The sequence below is a fragment of the Canis aureus genome, chromosome 8 (assembly GCF_053574225.1).
Source record: "Canis aureus isolate CA01 chromosome 8, VMU_Caureus_v.1.0, whole genome shotgun sequence".
In the NCBI taxonomy this organism is placed as follows: Eukaryota; Metazoa; Chordata; class Mammalia; order Carnivora; family Canidae; genus Canis; species Canis aureus.
This window is the reverse complement of record NC_135618.1, coordinates 24,717,953-24,736,679: the sequence shown is the minus strand read 5'-3', so window position 1 is coordinate 24,736,679 and position 18,727 is coordinate 24,717,953. Positions and strand designations below refer to the sequence as shown.

Genomic DNA, 18,727 nt, shown 5'->3' with positions numbered 1-18,727 from the left:
TCACTGACTTAGTGCTTTGGAAGGAAGGCTGTTTGTTACCACAGTGCACTCTAAGAGACTGAAGAATCTCTACCTCCCGGGCAGGAAGAACTTTGGTGTCTGGTCATCCCCCATCAGAGGTACTGTGAACTCTCCCCAGCTCAGCAACTGGAGCAACCCAGTTCCTACACACATTTCAGGACTTCTTCCAACCCAAAGCCAGCCACAAAGAATACTTGAAAGGTAGCTAAACACCTATATTTCAGATATTTCAACCACCACCCAATACTGAGAAAAAAGGTTCACTCAGGAGAAACTTTGCTCAATTACTATTCATTAGCCATGGTATTGGATTTTACATACTTTAGAGGCACATCTGCTGTTGCTTTGAGTGCTTCTGTAGTACAATCCTACTTTAAGAAGAAAAAATATAAGATCGTCTAGCTTCCAAATAACCCCAATGTTCTTGACTCAAATGTAAACAATTGTTTCGCTTACTATATTTTTTTGAGATAACTGAATTGTTGTATTAATATGGCACATTTAAAGTTATTTCCTATTCCTTCATTTGTTTATTCGCCATGTACGAGTTTTGCATAATTCTCAGTTATTTCATAACAAAACAAACCAATGGAACATGTATTAAAGTCTGAAGTTACCTGACACCAATATATCTATTTTTTAAAAGTAACCAAAAATATGAATAACACAAATAGCCCCCTAACTGAACTCCTTTAAAAAAAAAAAAAAAGTGGAAGTTATAACATCACAAATTACCTGAATGTATCTTCTGCCCACCCAAGACAAAGTTTCTTCCCAATAACACCTAATACCCTTTGTTAAAAATCGCAAGGTAATCTAAGATTAGTAAGAAATCTTTAGCAGACACAAAAGATGAAAGATGAAACTGCAGCAAGAGAGCATGGCAAATCCAAAAGATCTATTAGTGCATAAATCTACTGGAAAAAAAACAACAACAACAAAAGAGATAGAATTAACAAGATACAATAAAAGTTATGTCTTTAAAGCAGTAGATTATAACAGGGTGGGAAATGTTTAATATGTGTCCTCCTGAAAAGCAGTTACTATCTTTTAAATTAAAAAAAAACCAGCTGGTATATTTTCACAGCATCTAGATTTATTTATGGTATAAAGCCATAGAATTATAATATTATTACTCCTTTCCCACCCTGGCAGAGAATAAACATGAATTCAGAAGCACAGTGGAGTGAAAAACAAAGAAGAGGAAAGAGAAAAGGCAGCAGAGAAAGACAGAAAAGGTGAATACAGAGCTACAGAAGTGTTTATTGAGCATGCTACAGAGGTAAGCAGAGTACACACAAAAGGAAATTAAACAACCATCAAACCTCCCAACTTTGTTAGAAAATTAATTTTTAATTGTGCCGCTTTCAAACTATACTGAATTTTACATTTCTAAAGATGTAAAAACTCAACTAATAGAAAATATACATGACCATTCTGTCTACATAGATAACAGAATCTATGAATCTTGAAACTAAGTACATCAATTTCAAAAAGTATTGGTCATTTAAACAGAATCAACAATTCAGATTGACAAGAACTGTTCAAATTAATTTGACCTGTAGATTCTGAGCCATGTTTTTATTAAAGTCAGATCTATTCCTAAATACAAAATATTTTGAAGATTTATTAAAACTGAATATTACAATGCAAGGTAAATTAAGACTAAAGGCACATAAACTTTGGTCCCACCTGGTTGTCAGTTTTAGAAAACTGCCACAAAATTAATCTTCCTGCAAATTTTCGCAGTACACTTTCTTTATCTTTGAAAAATACATGCACCAGTTCCTGAACTAGCTAGACCAGTCTGCACATGCTCAGAAATCCACAACCATATTCCAAATCTTAATTACAAACTAAGGATGGCAATATATATTTAAATGCACGTAAGTCATGTCAACTTCAAAAACATCTACGAAAAATATTCAGCCACAAACAAGACATTACTTAGTGCTGACATTTATATGATACGTCCCACAAGAGTGTGTACAAAAAGGTTAAGATTCCACAATGCTTTCCACGTAGGGCTCAAACTTACAGAAATCACTTTGTTGTCTTAAGAAATTAATACTCTGCATCTTGTTAATTTTAACTAATGCCTACATTCATAACTGAATCTAGACCAGAATTGTGAGATACAAAAGGCCAATGTTTTTTTAAAGCAATAAAGCCTAAGGTAGTAAAAACTAAAAAATGCTGCTTTAATTCTTTCAGTATCATGTATCTTATTTGATTAAATAGAAAGAAATGTGACAAGCCAATAATTCAAAATAAGTTCCAAGCAGGAGAAACAAAAACTTAACCTTTTTACACACCCCTGCCTAAACATATTGTAATTCCCATATAACAATGTGCCCTAGACAACCAATTCCTTTTACCTAGTAAATGCACAATAGCAACACTAGTTTTCCTTTTTAAGGCACGTATGTCAACTAAGTTGAAAAAGGAAAGTATAATTAAACTAAAATTATAAACAGACAATAAAAATGGCCTACCTATAGAACAGATGAAATACAGCAGTTAACAACTCTGCCTTTATGTATGCCATTTCATTTTATAACCAAGGAATGATAACAGCATGGAAAAAAAAAGGAAACAACAACAACAACAAAAAAATCAAACTCTGGTCCCCACTTTTCTGAACAGTCAATAGGTGATGACACCAAACAATGTGATACACCCTCAATCTTCACCTCCCCCTTTTTAAATTGTTGACTTGGAGAAAGACACTCTCAGATGATGGTTTTCACCAAGGTTGTAATTATGAAGATCAATCAAGGCCTGGATAGCTTCTTCCACTGTTGCCATCTGAAGAAGAGCCATTTTGTGATCTCTTCTGAAACAAAATTATGAAATTAGATACTTCATAAAAATTAGGAAGTGCTTAAATACTTGAATTTCACCCATTCCAGAATTAATTTCATAAACAAAAAAGATAAAAACTACTTGAAGAAAACTTTTTGTCAAAGTCACTAATTTAGAGACAAGAAAGCTTGCTTACTGAAAAAACTTAAATGCTTTCACAGTGCCCCCAGTGTTAGCAAACAGTGTTCGTAGATCCTCTTCTGCTACTGAAGGACTAGGAAAATTGGATGGAAAAAAAAGAAGATTAATAATAAATTTTATGTTTTATTTCTATAATGTATACCCTTAGAAAACTCTAGCTTAGTACTTACGGGATATTGGATAGGTGAAGGGTTGCAGAAGGAGGAAAAATGTTCTGAAAATTTTTGGATCCAGGTTTCTTAAAACGATGCAATGGGGAATTACCAAAATCCTTTGTTAGCCCTTGATCATCAAGTCCCTCTCGAGGTAGTTGTACCGTCTGATGTTTAGACAGAGTAACACGAATAATTTTACCATACATTTTCTGTCCATTAAGATGGTTCATGGCTGTAAAAAGAAAAAAATGCCTATTAAAAAAATATTAACACAGTTCAAAGCAAAATAATTTTTAGAATAGTTAAAATAACTGAATTCTATGATTTTTAAATAAATGGCAAGTTTATAACAGCCACTGACAAGATGATTTAAATTTATTTGCACTAAACAAGTATTTTGACAAAAAAGTTCGTTTCTTTCATAAAATGTAAATCCTGATTATGAATCTCTCTCTTCCTTGCCAATCCTGATAAATCATAAACTTAGTTGCTGAATAAACTTAGTACTTATCTATAAAACTTTTTCTCCCTTCTGCCCCATAACCTAATTCCCAAGTCCTACGATACTCTTCTTACTCCTAATTATCCCTCAATACAGCTCTCCATTCTCTGCTTTACACTGTCACAATGTTTTGACCTGCAAAACTGTTGGACTTTGCTCTACTTTTCTCCAATCCATTCTATTACACATAGCAGCTGGATGAGCCCTATAAATTGCAAATCTGATGTCATTACCTGCTTAAAATCGTTAAGGTCAGATCAGACTAGGAAAGGCAAAAACCATGTTAAAGAATAAAATCTCCCCAGCCTCTTTGAACATACTTCTTGAGGATGTACAACAATACCAACTACTTTGTTAGTAGTGCTGATAATCAAGTAGTAAGAACCATCCTACCCCCTCATGGAACTTATAGATTTTAGTACTATACTTCTTTGCACTTTAAGTTAGAACTACATAAAACCTATCTCCTTAAAGTGCTAGTTTTTCTTACCTTTAGCCCTGTATGCATGCTGATCTATACCAGTTTCCCATCTTGTTCATTATCCCTCCTAGCCTTTCTCATCATTCTCTGGAAAGGCCTTCCCTTCACCCTTTACTTCTTTTTAAAATTTATCACAATTTAATTATCTAAATCCTCCTTCCCACTGCAAGGTATATGAAGGCAGGAACCACGGTCTCTATCCCAGCACACAGCACAGTGCCTAAACACAGAACATTACATACCTAATTCTTGAAGTAACAGTTGGGTTATTTTTAAGCTAAATGAACTAGCCTGAGATTACAGAACAGTTCTCTACGTTTCACATTTTACTCACTAGTCAGAACAACTGAAGACCATTTCGTAAGCCATAGACTTTAAACTGGAGGTCTGATTTGACTACTCCAAGTATTAGAGTATTAACAGTAGAGAGATAAAGGCAATATGGAAGAGCAGGGAAATGAGAATAAAACCCCTACTCTCAAAATGTTTTTTGATTAGTATACTGCAGCACATAGTCTGATACCAGAGATACACAGAATTTATTAAACCCATGCATCTTATCATACTTACCTGTATAGAACATAAATCAGTTAAATATAAAACAGGTCTGAAAAGGAAAATGCTATGAAAGTATAAGGTACAATTCAGAAAAGAACCAACAGTATTTTCTTTTTTCACTTGTAGCTTCTCTAATTTGTAAAAACAAGCTTACTCTTCCTGACTGTTTTTACTGTAGTGTTATATATTTGTAATGCTTTTTTCTTAGTTTTTTTTTTTTCAACCGAGGCGAACAGAAAAAAATCATCTCTCAGGCCTGAATTCTTTCTCACTAGTTCTACTGCGTTTCACACATACTTCTAAATTTTCACTTACAAAATTCAATTCAATTACTCATAGACATGGTATATAAGCTATTATAAAACTTACTTGAATTACAAAACATTTTTAAAGTTCTATCATTCTATTACTTATGATAAAGTACTCTTAGCTCATACAAATGCATTATAAGGAATGCATTTAGGGAATAAAGTGGTATAAGGAAGCACACTGTTATAAAGAATGCTTAGTTCAGCTTTGTAAAGTTATGAAAAGATTGCACAATCAGCTGAGCTGTGATACACTGAAGGGTGAAAATAACAATAAAAAGTCCTAGGGACAGTACCTGTACCAAGAGGAGATGGATGATAGAGAAATGGGATTAAAATAAAGCAAAATAACCAGAGAGCTACCTCTGGAAATAGGTAATGAGAAGTATTCTAGTCATCGGACTTGACAAAACAATTGGAATCTCAAATGGATGAGGGCTGAAGAAGAGGGGTTGAGTGTGACAATTTCTAAACACTTTTTTTAAAAAAAGCTTGTCAAAAACTGAAGCAGACATAATGATTAAACAAGAAACAGTAGATTATTTGAACTACTAATTTAAGATGAACCAAGTTTAAATAACAGGACTCTGATATCCTGAAACTGGTTACAAGAAATACGGTGTAAATGGACAAAGCCATCAATGATAAAAGAGGAAAAGGCCAATGTTGCACAATGGAAATGGCACTTTTGTTTGAATGTAATTGTTTACTTTTCCCTTTATCTCTGAAGAAGATATTAATGGGGGCGTCTGGGTGGGGCTCAGTGGGATAAGGGTTCTGGGGTAGAGCCCCATGTCAGGGCTTCCTGCTTCACCCCCTCCCTCTGCTGCTCCCCCTGCTTTATTTATCTTTCAGAAAAATAAATAAAAAAAAATAAAGAAAATAAAGAAATGTTTACCAAAAAAAGATATGAATGAATAACAGTAAGTCAAAAGATGGTCAAAAAGTTTATATACAGGAGAAGTTTATAATTCCGAGTATTATTTGTGTTGTCTCTCACTTTTTAAAAAATCAAGTTCAATACTCACTTGTCTATTTTATTAATTTATTCAAAGACCCACCTTCTAGCTCTGTTTTTTCTCTTAACTGTCTTCTATACCAGTGATTGCTAGTCTTATCTTTATTATTATCCTTTCCTTGGGTTTATACCATCATTCTTAAAGTTAACCTCCTGTCAAAACACCACTTTCACTGTACTACACATATCTAATTTGTAAGTACTTTCATTATCATTTTAGTTTTAAGTATTCTAAATTCTCATTAAAGTAACTTCCTCGATCCATGAGATATTAGGAAATTCTAAATGTATCTTTTTGTTATTAACTCAAATTGTGCAACAGAGAATAGAATATATGTTACTTACTCTCTGCTTTACTGAAGCCTGCTTTAGTAAATGTTCCCCAATGTACTTAAAAAACAGTGTTAAGTGTGTAGTTCTATACATGTGTAATTTTAAGGTAACTGTATCTTTGTTGTATTATGTCTGCCTGACTTAATTCAGAAAGGTGTGTTGGGATCTCTCCCTATAAGAGAAGATTTCCTCAAGAGTCCCTCTAGTTCTATCTATTCATTTATGATTGATATATTTTGAGGCTATTTCATTAGGGGCATCCCCCCAAACATACACACACCAAAAACTCTTTTTATCTTCCTGGTGATCTAAATTTATCTTTTATATATATATCCCTTTTCTTTCAACCTTTCCACATCCTTGTGCTTTTTAAGTTTGTCGCAACAAGTTAAAAAAAAAAAAAATCAGATCTGACAACCTATCTTTTGACTGATGCACTTACTCCTTTACATTGTTGTTGCTATTATTACTGGTGCATAGGGACTTAGATTCTATCATAAATTTTAAATTTATTATTTCCTGGGGATCCCTAGGTGATCCTGGAGTCCTGGGATCAAGTCCGGCATCAGGCTCCCTGAGTGGAGCCTGCTTCTCTCTTTGCCTGTGTCTCTGCCTCTCTATCTCTCTCTCTCTCTCTCTCTCTGTGTGTCTCATGAATAAATAAAATCATAAATAAATAAATAAATAAATAAGTAAGTAAGTAAGTAAGTAAGTAAGTAAATAGTTTCCCCATTATATTCCATAACATTTGCTATTTCCCTCCTTGCTAATTCCTCTTGGGAAGGAAGATCTCTTGAAATCTTTTTGTGAGAGAGATAACTTAGTAGATCAAGGACTATTATGAAGAACTAAGTAACTTTACTTTTGAGAAAGCAGCTATACATTAAATAAAAACCAGTTTAACATGAAAAAACTACTACTCCTTGGGATTTTATCAGAATTCTGTTAAAGGTCATTTTAAAATAATACACAAATTATTCTTAAAACATCCAATTTAACATGGCCTCCAAGGTTTGCAACAATCTCATTCACATTTAAACCCATAGTATCTTTTAATTCTCCTTATTTCCCCCATACTATGTCCTAGGCATTAAAAAACAAAAAACAAAAAACAAAAAAACCTGCCTATATCATGAAATGAGTTATTTCCAAATAGAGTCCTATGAAAACCAAAAGGAAAATAGGGCCCAAAAATAAAGCATATTACATTTTCAAATGTCTCACTAATTTTTTCAATATTAAAGGCATCAATGGTATGAGTGCGTATTTTTAGAATCATAAGGATTTCAAAAAAGCAAAATCTAGCCATGAGAAATAATTTACTGTAAAATAGTTTAAACACTGTAAATCATGTCAAAGCTTTATTTCAAAGATCTTAAGTTTGCAAATCTTTTACCCCTGCTTTTTATAAGTACTATTATGCATTGAACTGTGTTCTCCCAAAAGTCCTATACTGAAGCTCTAATCCTGCAAAATGACCATCTGAAGACAGGGACTTTAAGGGAGATAATGAAAGTTAAATGAGGTCATAAGGATGAGGCCCTCATCTAATTAGACTAGTGTCCTTATAAGAAGACAGAAGGACAGAAGTCCTTAAATAGTCCTTACATAAAAAATATCCAGAAAAGCTTGGTTAAATTCTACCTCAGGTACTTCCCAACCATAACCACTATATATCCTTTATATGAGGGTAATACCCCCACAGCTCCCATACTGATGAGAAAAAAAAATGAAACCGTTGAGAAAGCTTTGTTAAATGCTTCTCACAACGTATATAAAAACAATGGCCATGACTACCTCTACCAGAGCACACACAGCAAAAGAAGAAAAGATTTACTAGGCATCTAGGACCTGATTAGCACTCTTTATTTATATATCTTTCATTAAAGATGGGTATCTCCATTTTAAAAAGTGAAGAGCCAGATGTATAGTTTTATGTGTTGTCTGAGCTACCATGACAGTTGGTAAGAAACAAGAAAATTCAAACTTTCCAAAGACCAAATATATCATACCGTTCAAGTCTGTGAATTTCATTGGGTGTAATAGCAAAAATACAGTCCTTACATCAAAAGTGACAAATTTCAAAAAAAAAGTGAAAGCAACCAATTTGAGCCATCATCATGCCCAAATCTCAATGAACAGAATTATAAGCTAAGAACATAATATTTACAGTCGTATCACATTGTGAATACATAGCTGTATACCATATTTATGAGATCTGACTTCGTGTATAGAATCAAATGATACATTCTTATTAACGTAAATATTTAATGGAAGTATAATGGACTTAAGTACATTTTAAGATTCCAAAAGGGATTAACACAACAGCCTGTCTAGCACAAGTTCTTCATTCTGTAAAAAATCTGGTATCTCTAAAATACATTTTCCATGTGACTCATTTTCCATTTTCCAATACTAGGTTTAGACAAATATTTTGAATTAAAATTTCACATTAATCAGGATTCCATGGACTATATGAACAGTTACCTTCTATTACAGGGAGTAAGCAGGAAAGAAAGATACTAAGGATCTTTAATATAAACGCTACCCTTCTTATGTGAAACGATTACTACAATTTTGGAGGCCAAATCTTCCATTAGATTGTACTTGAGGATTGTTAAGAGGACAGGAGAAAATACAAACATGGTCATCGTGTATAAATATGTTAAAATATGAAAATTAACATGACATTTTGAACCCGGCTATCAAAAAAAAAAAAAAAAAAAGAATCACTTACTGCCATAATAGGGTTTGTTTTTATTAACAGATTTAAAGATGTAATAGATAACACATAGTTTAATCTTACCAAGTTGTGATTGGTTTCCATCAGCCATCTGTATCAGAGCACTGTCTTTCTTATTGTACAAAATCTTCACACGCTGCACATCTCCATAAACACCTTTTTTGGAGCCACAGAGAGGTAATCCAAAAATGGAATTAATTTTACATGCAAGTCAGCTCAAGATTATCTTTCTGACATATTAATGAAACATTCAGACATCAACATGATCACGCATTCAAACTCATCATTCTCACAAATGAATAAAGAAGATCAAGATTTTGAACAGTGAATTTTGAAAAGAATAACTTTTGATAAACCCTCAAAGCTATGTGAATGATATTAAATTAAAGACCATGCAAAATAAATCAGCATGCATTAAAACAAATTTTGTGTCTATGGAGAGTTTTAAATAGCAAAGAAAAATAGCAAAAGATTTACTATTCAACTTTAAGCCAAAGTGCTAGCTACAAATAAGAATTAAGGTGAAACAAAAATCAAATCAATAATAAAAGTATAGTGCTAACAATAACATACCGAAGAGGGTAAACAGACTTTGGGGCGTAACCATCTTTAGAAGGAGAGAAGAGCAAGCAGCGTAAGACAAGAAGAGAGAAGAGTCGAGGAAGAGCGGAGATGAACAGATCATCCATAACGAAGGGTGGTTCCCGCAGAATGGTGAGGTGGTCATGGATCATGGTTCAAGGCGGTTAATTGGGGCAAGTTGGTCCGAGGAACATTTGTTCAAGCACAGAAGCATGAACATAGGGAATGGAGACAGGGAATGAAGACAAGGACAAGGAAAATAAAGGATAAGACAGGGAAGGGAATGGGCATTTGGGAAAAGACAAGGAAAGGGAAGGTGAACACACAGGGGAAAAGGATGAAATGGGGAAGGGAAACAGCAATGCAGAAGAAAAAAATAAGGAATTGGGGAACAAAAAAAAAATAAAATATAGGTCAGTACATAGGAAATGCAGGAATTTGGTCAGAAAATGGTTGGTTTATGTACTGTACAAGAAAAACTGAGTAAAATGTAGTCATCCAAGACAAATATGGGTAAAGTACATCTATATCAAAGAGTAAATTACAGCATTTCATCTCAACATAGGGAAGGAAAAGCATGCACAGGAATTTTAAACTTTGAACTTTAACTGCATAAGCATGGCTGGTTATGAAATGCAGGCAAAATTCTTAAAAGAAAAACAAAGGCACTCTGATTCAAACATTTTAGCATGCAGAACTGTGAATGACAATAGTATTAAATGATAAAATAAGCTTAATGTTCGTATTAACAGAGGCCAATTAAAAATGAAACAAATATTCAAATTAGACATTGTAAACTGATACATTGAGCTTCCCACATTTCATACCAGCTTTCATAGCAATCAAAATAAAATATACCAGACATAAAATGTACAACTAAAGAAAATAACTCAGCAATAAATTTTATTTAACAAGGGGGGAGGGGATAAAGTTGAAAAATATTTTTAGAAGACAATGACTAATAACTGCAAAGAAAAAATTACTAAGAAAGACTGGAAGAGTGCCTCGTCAAGATCTTTGGAAGAACCTTCAAAGAAAAATGTATTAGAGTAGTTCACATAAAATAAGATTTAAAAAAATGCAATGACACATAAGCATGAAATGAACAAGCAAATAATTAGAAAAGGCAAAGAACAAAATTGTTTTACAGTTAAAATCTGCAAATTAGATCACATTTGCCTTTGAGAACAACAAAAAGAAAAAGCCATACTATAGTACTTCACCATATTTTTCTTAGGAAAAATAGGTAGTTACATTAAAAATAATAATAATAATAATAATAATAATAATTATTATATATATAAAAAGAGATATGACTAAGGAAATATTACCTAAACAAGTACATAGATTTTATTCAGAAGTAGAAACATACAGAAAATACTTTGACTAATGAATGTACATAAAAAGAAAGGCAAGTGCAAAATGAAATAAACATGAGAAACTTTCACAAATGAAATGGAGTTAAAGAATAAACATTAGAAAATTATTTTACTAACCTCTTCATTTAAATTGCTAACCAACAGGACTGTATTGCCACCAGCTGAGACTCCAGGCATACCCACTCGGCCAGCAGCAGCTGCAGCAGCTGCTGCAGCAGCATTTGGAATAGCCAAAGGACTCAGAGCTCCTGGAACAGCTGCAACAGGAAGCCCTAATTTTAAAATAAAGCATATTTTACGAAACACACACAAGTCGTTTACAAAAACCAATTTAAGCACGATGGCTGCATGGCTTAGGGCTGACCATTCCAAATGGTTCCTGAAAATTAATTTTTATAACGTTTAGAAAAACGGTTTGCTGATAATATAGCAATTAGAGAAAATTAACTGGTTATCAATGAAATCATTAAATATTAGGGCTAAGGTACATACCTGTAGTATGTTAAAAAATTAAATATACAATATTCCATTTCCTATGGAAAAGCAAAGCATAAAGAATGATATTTCTAAGTCAGAAACTTGAAAAATTCACTTCCATGGTTTACAGCAAGAAACCACATCCAAAATAAATATCATCTTCAACAGTAACTCAACACTTTTTTAGACAAGTGCTATCTTCTTCATAAACTCACTTGAAATCAGACAATTACAGCTTCTGAAACACATATCGTAAGTTCTTCAGCTCTTGGAGACACATCACCCTGAATTATTTAATTCATTCAAATGACCTGAAGAAAACCTTACCAAAGTTTGTTTGCCTTAATTTCACACTCATGTAGTTGTAACACACACACAACAAATTTCTCAAATTTCCCCAGTAGGAAGATTGAGAAAACGTCACTGTATCATGCATGCTTTCTCTTTCAGTCTTTTCCTTTCCCCTACCAGTTTTAACATTTCTTTATTTCTATTGTTGTTTTCCAGTCTGTTGTTTAAAATATGCTAATCATTTGCTCTCTAGAGAGAATTCTTTTGTCTCACCATCTTTTATTCACATTCTAATTAAGAATAAACTCAAAATCCTTCCATCCCTTCAATTCTTACATACCAGCTTATATTTCAATAAATGTTAGTTCACTAATGAAATGAATTGTATTTTTCTCCTTCCCATTAAAAAGAAACAACCAACCTACATGAAGTTAATTCATGACATACCTGTATAGAAATGGCCCTTAGGACTGTTGTCCCGTAAGTTCACGTTTTATTTCTTCTTTTCTCTTTCCACCAGCCTTCTTGTGTATGTCAAAAGGATGTGCTTGTTGCCTTTGGTTTCAGGTATCTTAATATTTTAGCCAAGTTTTTTTTTTTTAATCTTTTTACTTTATAGAAACTATGATGATCTTTCATTGATAGTCTGAAGGGTTAAGATTCACAAATCTTAATCTCTTCAGTTTCTAACTTACAAATTTTCCCCCTCCAATTTCTTATCTCTTCTCTATGAGCAGTTCAACAGTGGAATTATATTTGTTGCAATCTTTCTGTGGATGAGCTTACTTTAGTACTTTCTACCCACTTTTCGAGATTCCTTTTTTTCTTCTTTCTCCATTTTCTTTTTTAGATTTTACTCTTTGTTACAGAAAATAGTCAACATAAAAAAAGAGACACTAGAATAACAAACCATCACGCTGGTTTAACAATTATTAACTCATGGTAGTGGTGGCCAATTTTGTTCCATTCATTCATTCATTTTAATTATTATTTATTTTTTCAACAATTTTATTTTAAAAGTAAATCCAAGAAACAAGGATCTAATATTAAAGGAAAACTTCTCATGTCTTTAGTAGTCTTTGATGCCTTTTTGGATCCACCAGTGTGGATCTTTTTAACCAATTATTCTACAGCATTACAAACTTCCAGTAAATACCATAGCTCTCATTATACTTTATAGGTTACTTCCATTTAACATTTAAAAGATATCTTAATTTGCTGCCAATGACAAGTATACAGACGTATTTCCCGTTCTTAGACATGCACTCACAGTATTGTTTCTTCATACTCTTAGAAAATGACCCCTCCTCGTCCTTTCTTTAAATATCATTCCTTCAGTATTTTCAGATAGTTGTGGCTCAATGTACATAGCAATCAACTAAAGCTGTTATTGTGCTGTTATTGTGAATAAACACAATTATTCAATCGTGGCAGAAACTCCAGATTAGGCATTACACTGTCAAATCATTCCCTTGTTTCACTACTCTTCAACAGAAAAAGTAACTTAAAAATTTTGTTAAGTTGCTTGGTCTTAATGGGATCCAGTCCATGGCCCCAAACACCAATGACAATACAGGGCATGCAGAAGAAAAAAGTTCAGTATCAATCCTCAAATTCTCTTTTAAGAATAAAAGATTTTTTTTTTTAAATCTAAGAAGACATTTGAGCATCTCTTTTCCACAATAAAAAATTAAGTCAGTTTAATTTCTGGTTTCATTTTCAACTTACCAAACGATTTTCAGGGTAGACTAACCCCCCCAAAATTAACTGAACAATTAATTGTTATTAGTTACCAAAATTCATCTAAAAAATTTCCTAATTCCTAGCATTTTCTCTGTACATCTCAACTCTTATCACCATCTTCTGTTTATTAAAATACTTGAAAATCCTGAACTTCGTATCCCCATACTGAAAAAGCTTTTAATCTTTTTGGTCTCACCCCTTTACACTCTTAGAAAATTACTGAGGACCACAAAGAGCTTTTGTTTATTTGGGGTATATCAACTGATATTTAACACACCAGAAACAAAAAATCAAGAACTTTTATTTAAAAAAAAAAGAACATATGATCACATAGTCTATTATCTATTAGCCTTCAGACTAACATATGGTAGTGAAAGTAAAAGTCGAAAGACAAATAACATTTTAATATTGTCATGAATACAGTTTTGACTTTGTTAGAGCCGGAGAGATCTCCAGATACTTTGTGAACCACTGCCATGTATATTCGGTATGATGTATGTATGTTTCTCAAGAAATGCTAAGGAATTAAAAAAAAAATTATTCATTTCAAAGAAAATGCTGTAATATAAATGGGTATATTTTTTTTAACGTGAGACATTATCAAGATTACACACTACTGACACTTTCAGAATTAAGTTCTAAGTCCTTGTTACTCATCTTTCCCTGTTGACATTTCAAGAAAAATTATTAATTCATAAAATATAAAATACCAATTTACCTAAATTTGATAGATTAAACGACAGTCTAAGTTTAATACTTCATTTTTGCAAGAAAGCGTCTTCTGAAATACATCTCTACAATGTCAATATATAATTCAACCACCTCATGAAAAACTTCACCGTATCCAAAGGTGATAGAAAATTTGTTCAAAGAAACTTTAAATATTAAAGGCAATGGTTTTTGAAATACTTTTCTTCTTGAAATCTGAGTTTAAAACGGGGGTAACTTGGCACAATATTATTCAAAACATCAAGACATCATGGAAAAATGATCACTGAGAATTAAGAGAAATGAAATTAATTTAAAATGGTAGCTGAAAAAAAAAAGAAAAAAAAATAAAATGGTAGCTGAAAATGAAAAGTCTGGAGTCTTTTTTGGTGTGATAGATCTGAAAGATGTTTTACAAATTTATCTATGATTTTTTAAAAATTTATTCACATGAGAGAGAGAGAGAGAGAGGAAGGGAGAGAGAAGGCAGATACACAGGCAGAGAGAGAAGCAGGCTCCGTGCAGAGAGCCCGAAGTGGGATTTGATCGATCCCAGGACTCCAGGATCATGCTCTGGGCTGAAGGCAGGCACTCAACTGCTGATAGGTGTCCCTATCTATGATTTTTAATAAAGTTTATATTTTAGATTTACAGAAAAAATGAAGATTCTACAGAGTTCCTATATAACCTGGGTCCTTTCCTTTTCCCTCTATTATTAACATTGTATTAGTATGGTGTTACTGTTACAATTAATCAGCCAATACTGACATATAATTATTAACTAAAGTCCACACTTTGTCAGATTTCTTTGGTGTTTATCTGTCCTTTTTTTGTTCCAGGATCCCATAGTACATTTAGTCATGTCTCTTTAGGCTCCTCCTGACTATGACCTTTTTATCCATGATTTTTAAAGATGCAGAATTGGTTTTGTAACTTCATTTCACATTCTAAAACTTGTATCCAAAGTTGATTGAATTTCTTTTGGTCTTACTTCTTTACCCTGCTCAAGACATGTGGTAGTTGTCTCACATACTTCTGATTAGAGGATAGGTGGTGGGACTTTGAGGCTCTTTCTAATTCATAAAAGTACAGGGGCTTGGGTGGGGAGAACGGTTTTTACATTTTATTTCCTGACTTGAAACTAAGTTTCACTTTTGACAATAATGACAAACACTATTATTCTTTCCTGAAACAATCCATTCCTCCTCTTGTACCACCTTCCTTTCTTTATTTTGCCTGCTGGAATCCATTCTCTTTTCTATCATTAACAAATAGCATTTTTATTCAATCTGTTCCTTAGAGAAACTTTTTAATTAAAGGCTTGCTTTATCCTAATGAAACTTTTCTTATAACCCTCTCAAATAGTCATTTTTTATCTTCATAAACCCTTCCCCAAAGGAAAGAAAAAGGATATATTATTCATCATTCTACCCTACCACCCAATGTTACTTTCAGACTGCAGTCCCACCACCATCAATTAAGACAGATTCTTCATCCAATCATTTCTCATCATCAAAAGAACCATCGGATTACTGGGACATTTCTCTCATTACAGAAAGACTACATACAGCACCTGGCTTTATTTCTTCCTTCTCTCCCAGACCCTGTCATCAACCTATGATATGTCAAACACTCTTGGCTCAAAATTTCTTTAAAACTTCTACTTTGACAATTTTTACATCAATCCATTTTAGCAACTTCTCTTGCTACATCTTTGAGTTTTCTTTCTCTTTTTGTGTTTTGCCATTCATTTCTGCTTTCCCAACATTTTCCCATCTTTCTTAATTCTCCTATTCCATGCAATTACTGAACCCACTTTTGGGCTTTATGCTAATTCTGTTTTTTCTTGGCTTGACTTTATTTACAATGTAGCCTAAGTGTTTTTTTGATGTTCTTCAGCGCCAGGCTTGGATAAATCCAATCTTGTATTTTTGCTAAGCTTTCATCTAGGTAAGTATTAAAGTAAAAATATTCCAATTTTAGTACATGTGCTGCCGAAGTGAGCACTAGAGTGAAAACACATACACACCCCAAAACTGATTCCATAAACATTTTGCTATTTAAATCTAACGTTAGCCGATTTTGGAGTCTACTTCCAAGGGTTCCCTACAAATTTACGAGATTTATGTCCCACATCCTACTCTCAATCTTGTTATATTCATAAAGTCTGAGAATGGCATCAGAATTCCCTCAAAATTTTCTACCAACTTCAAAAGTCCTTTCTTTCATCTGTTCCCCCCTTTTCCTTTCTTCATAAAAACACAGAATGGTGAGAAGAAAAGAATATGGGCTACATAACTGATGACTTCAGTTCTGGCTCCAGCTCTGCCCCTACATTTTCCTTCCCCTACATTTCTATAAGAGCTTGCTAATCCTTTCCAGTTCTTCACTATGATCCTCAACAAGTACCTTTCTATTTTCTAGGCCTTGGCATTTTCACTATACATTCAATTCTAGGACTGAAGCTAGCCTTAAAAATAAATACTAGGGGTGACTGGGTGGCACAGCTGGTTAAGCATCCAATTCTTGGTTTTGGATCAGGAGATGAACTCAAGGTTGTGAGATTGAGCCCTGTGTTGGGCTCCATGCTCAGTGAGCAGTTTGCTTGAGATTCTCTCTCCCTCTCCCCTTCCCACTTGTGCTCTAAGTCTCCCCCAAAACCCCACAAAAAACAAATACTAGTTAATATGAAATGAGCATTCATTATATGCCAAGCACTATACAAACTATACTTATTAACACATTTAATCCTCATAATACTGTCATTATAACCACTACACATGGGGAGGCTAAGACAGTGAAGCTAAGATGAATTCTGAACTCATGACACCTGGATCTGGAGCCCATACAATTTATACACAGTCCCTCAATACAACCATTTCTCAACTACATTCCATTTCTCTTTCCTTTTTTTATAGTACACTTCTTCAAAGAGTAATAAATGCTTTCTTATCATATTTATACCCTTTAATCCATCATAATTTGATTTATACCCACCTTCATGAATAACCTTATGGGAACTACTGAACTGAGTAGGAACTTTTAATTTTAATGCTATTTATCTCATCCCTAAGTTTAATTTTTCCCACAATATAATTGTGCACTGCTTAAGTTTCAATTGTAATTTCAAGCCATTAATCCTCTTGCCCTCTTACACCTAAAGAATCTTAAGCCAAGCTTTTAAAATATCACACCTGTTTTTCCAATTCACAAGCTCACAGAATTTCCTACTACCCAGTGGACTTCTCCACAAGTTTAATTCTTTCTTCCTTCCTTCCTTTTTCCTTCCTTTCTCTTTCTTTCTTTCTTTCTTTCTTTCTTTCTTTCTTTCTTTCTTTCTTTCTTTCTTTCTCTTTTCTTTTCCTTTTTTCTTTCTTTCCTTCCTTCCTTTCTTCCTTCCCTTTCTTTCTTTCTTTCTTTCTTTCTTTTTCTTTCTTTCTTTCTTCTTTCAGATTGATTTATTTATTTATGATAGACATAGGGAGAGAGAGAGGGGCAGAGGCAGGGGGAGGGAGAAGCAGGCTCCATGCCGGGAGCCTGACGTGGGACTCGATCCTGGGACTCCAGGATCGCACCCTGGGCCAAAGGCAGGCGCTAAACCGCTGAGCCACCCAGGGATCCCCAGTTTAATTCTTTCTAAGTACTTGTATCAATAAAGATGCCAAGTACTATTACCTTTATGTTTTTTTCCCATGTATTTGTCTCTTTTATTCTCATTTCATGTCCCCAGTTTAGATTCCCAACTGTATTTTATTTAGACTAATAGTCTCCACTATACTCCCTTGGCTAACAACAGTTCTAAGATTTTGTCTCAAGTTCTTTCTGGTACCACTGCCTTTCACAGTTTACCAATTACCCTATGGCTTAATCATAACTCAATGTTGTCCTCCCTAAATGTGATATATACTTTCTCACATCTGCTCACACTAATTTTTATTCTTTTTAAGAATATATTTATTCATTCATGAGAGGCACAGAGAGAGGCAGAGACATAGGCAGAGGGTGAAGCAAGTTCCCTGTGGGGCAGCTTGATGCAGAACTTGATGACCTAAGCTGAAGGCAGACAATCACTGAGCCACCCAGGCATCCCTTTTTATTTGTATCCAAATCAAATGGCCATAAAACATTCCCAATATCTCCTTCAGATGAATCTCACTGTGTATCTCATTATGCTCTAATACCACACCAACTCTGTTACAGATTTCACTTTGCCTCAAATTAGAGCTACTCAGATGTTTGCTGCTTCCACCAGATTGTAAATCAAGTTATAGAACCTTGTAATTCTGAATCTCTGCAGTGCCTAGCACAGTGCTAAAATGACTGCTGAATAAGTCAATGAATGAATTAACCAGGATGTCACTGACATGAGGCAGAATCCATTCAGGGCTATGAAATGCTCATGCCAAATACTTAACAAAGTTA

The 18,727-nt window shown here is 33.7% G+C and overlaps 1 protein-coding gene across 4 annotated transcripts in view; it reads right to left on the bottom strand.

The window, feature by feature from the left end:
- Window positions 1-1,264: 1,264 nt before the first annotated feature.
- The window catches only part of PTBP2 (polypyrimidine tract binding protein 2), a 77,374-nt gene continuing 59,911 nt past the window's right edge, over window positions 1,265-18,727 (bottom strand). The window contains exons 9-14 of one of the 4 annotated variants that reach the window (XM_077905538.1): window positions 11,204-11,358; window positions 9,699-9,732; window positions 9,189-9,281; window positions 3,198-3,414; window positions 3,023-3,100; window positions 1,265-2,857 (exon numbers count right to left, since the gene is read on the bottom strand). In XM_077905538.1, coding sequence (XP_077761664.1) covers window positions 2,725-2,857; window positions 3,023-3,100; window positions 3,198-3,414; window positions 9,189-9,281; window positions 9,699-9,732; window positions 11,204-11,358 — 710 coding nt within the window. In that variant the 3' untranslated portion in view covers window positions 1,265-2,724. The remainder of the gene's footprint in view (window positions 2,858-3,022; window positions 3,101-3,197; window positions 3,415-9,188; window positions 9,282-9,698; window positions 9,733-11,203; window positions 11,359-18,727) is intronic. The other 3 variants (XM_077905540.1, XM_077905541.1, XM_077905542.1) reach the window with 3 other exon arrangements.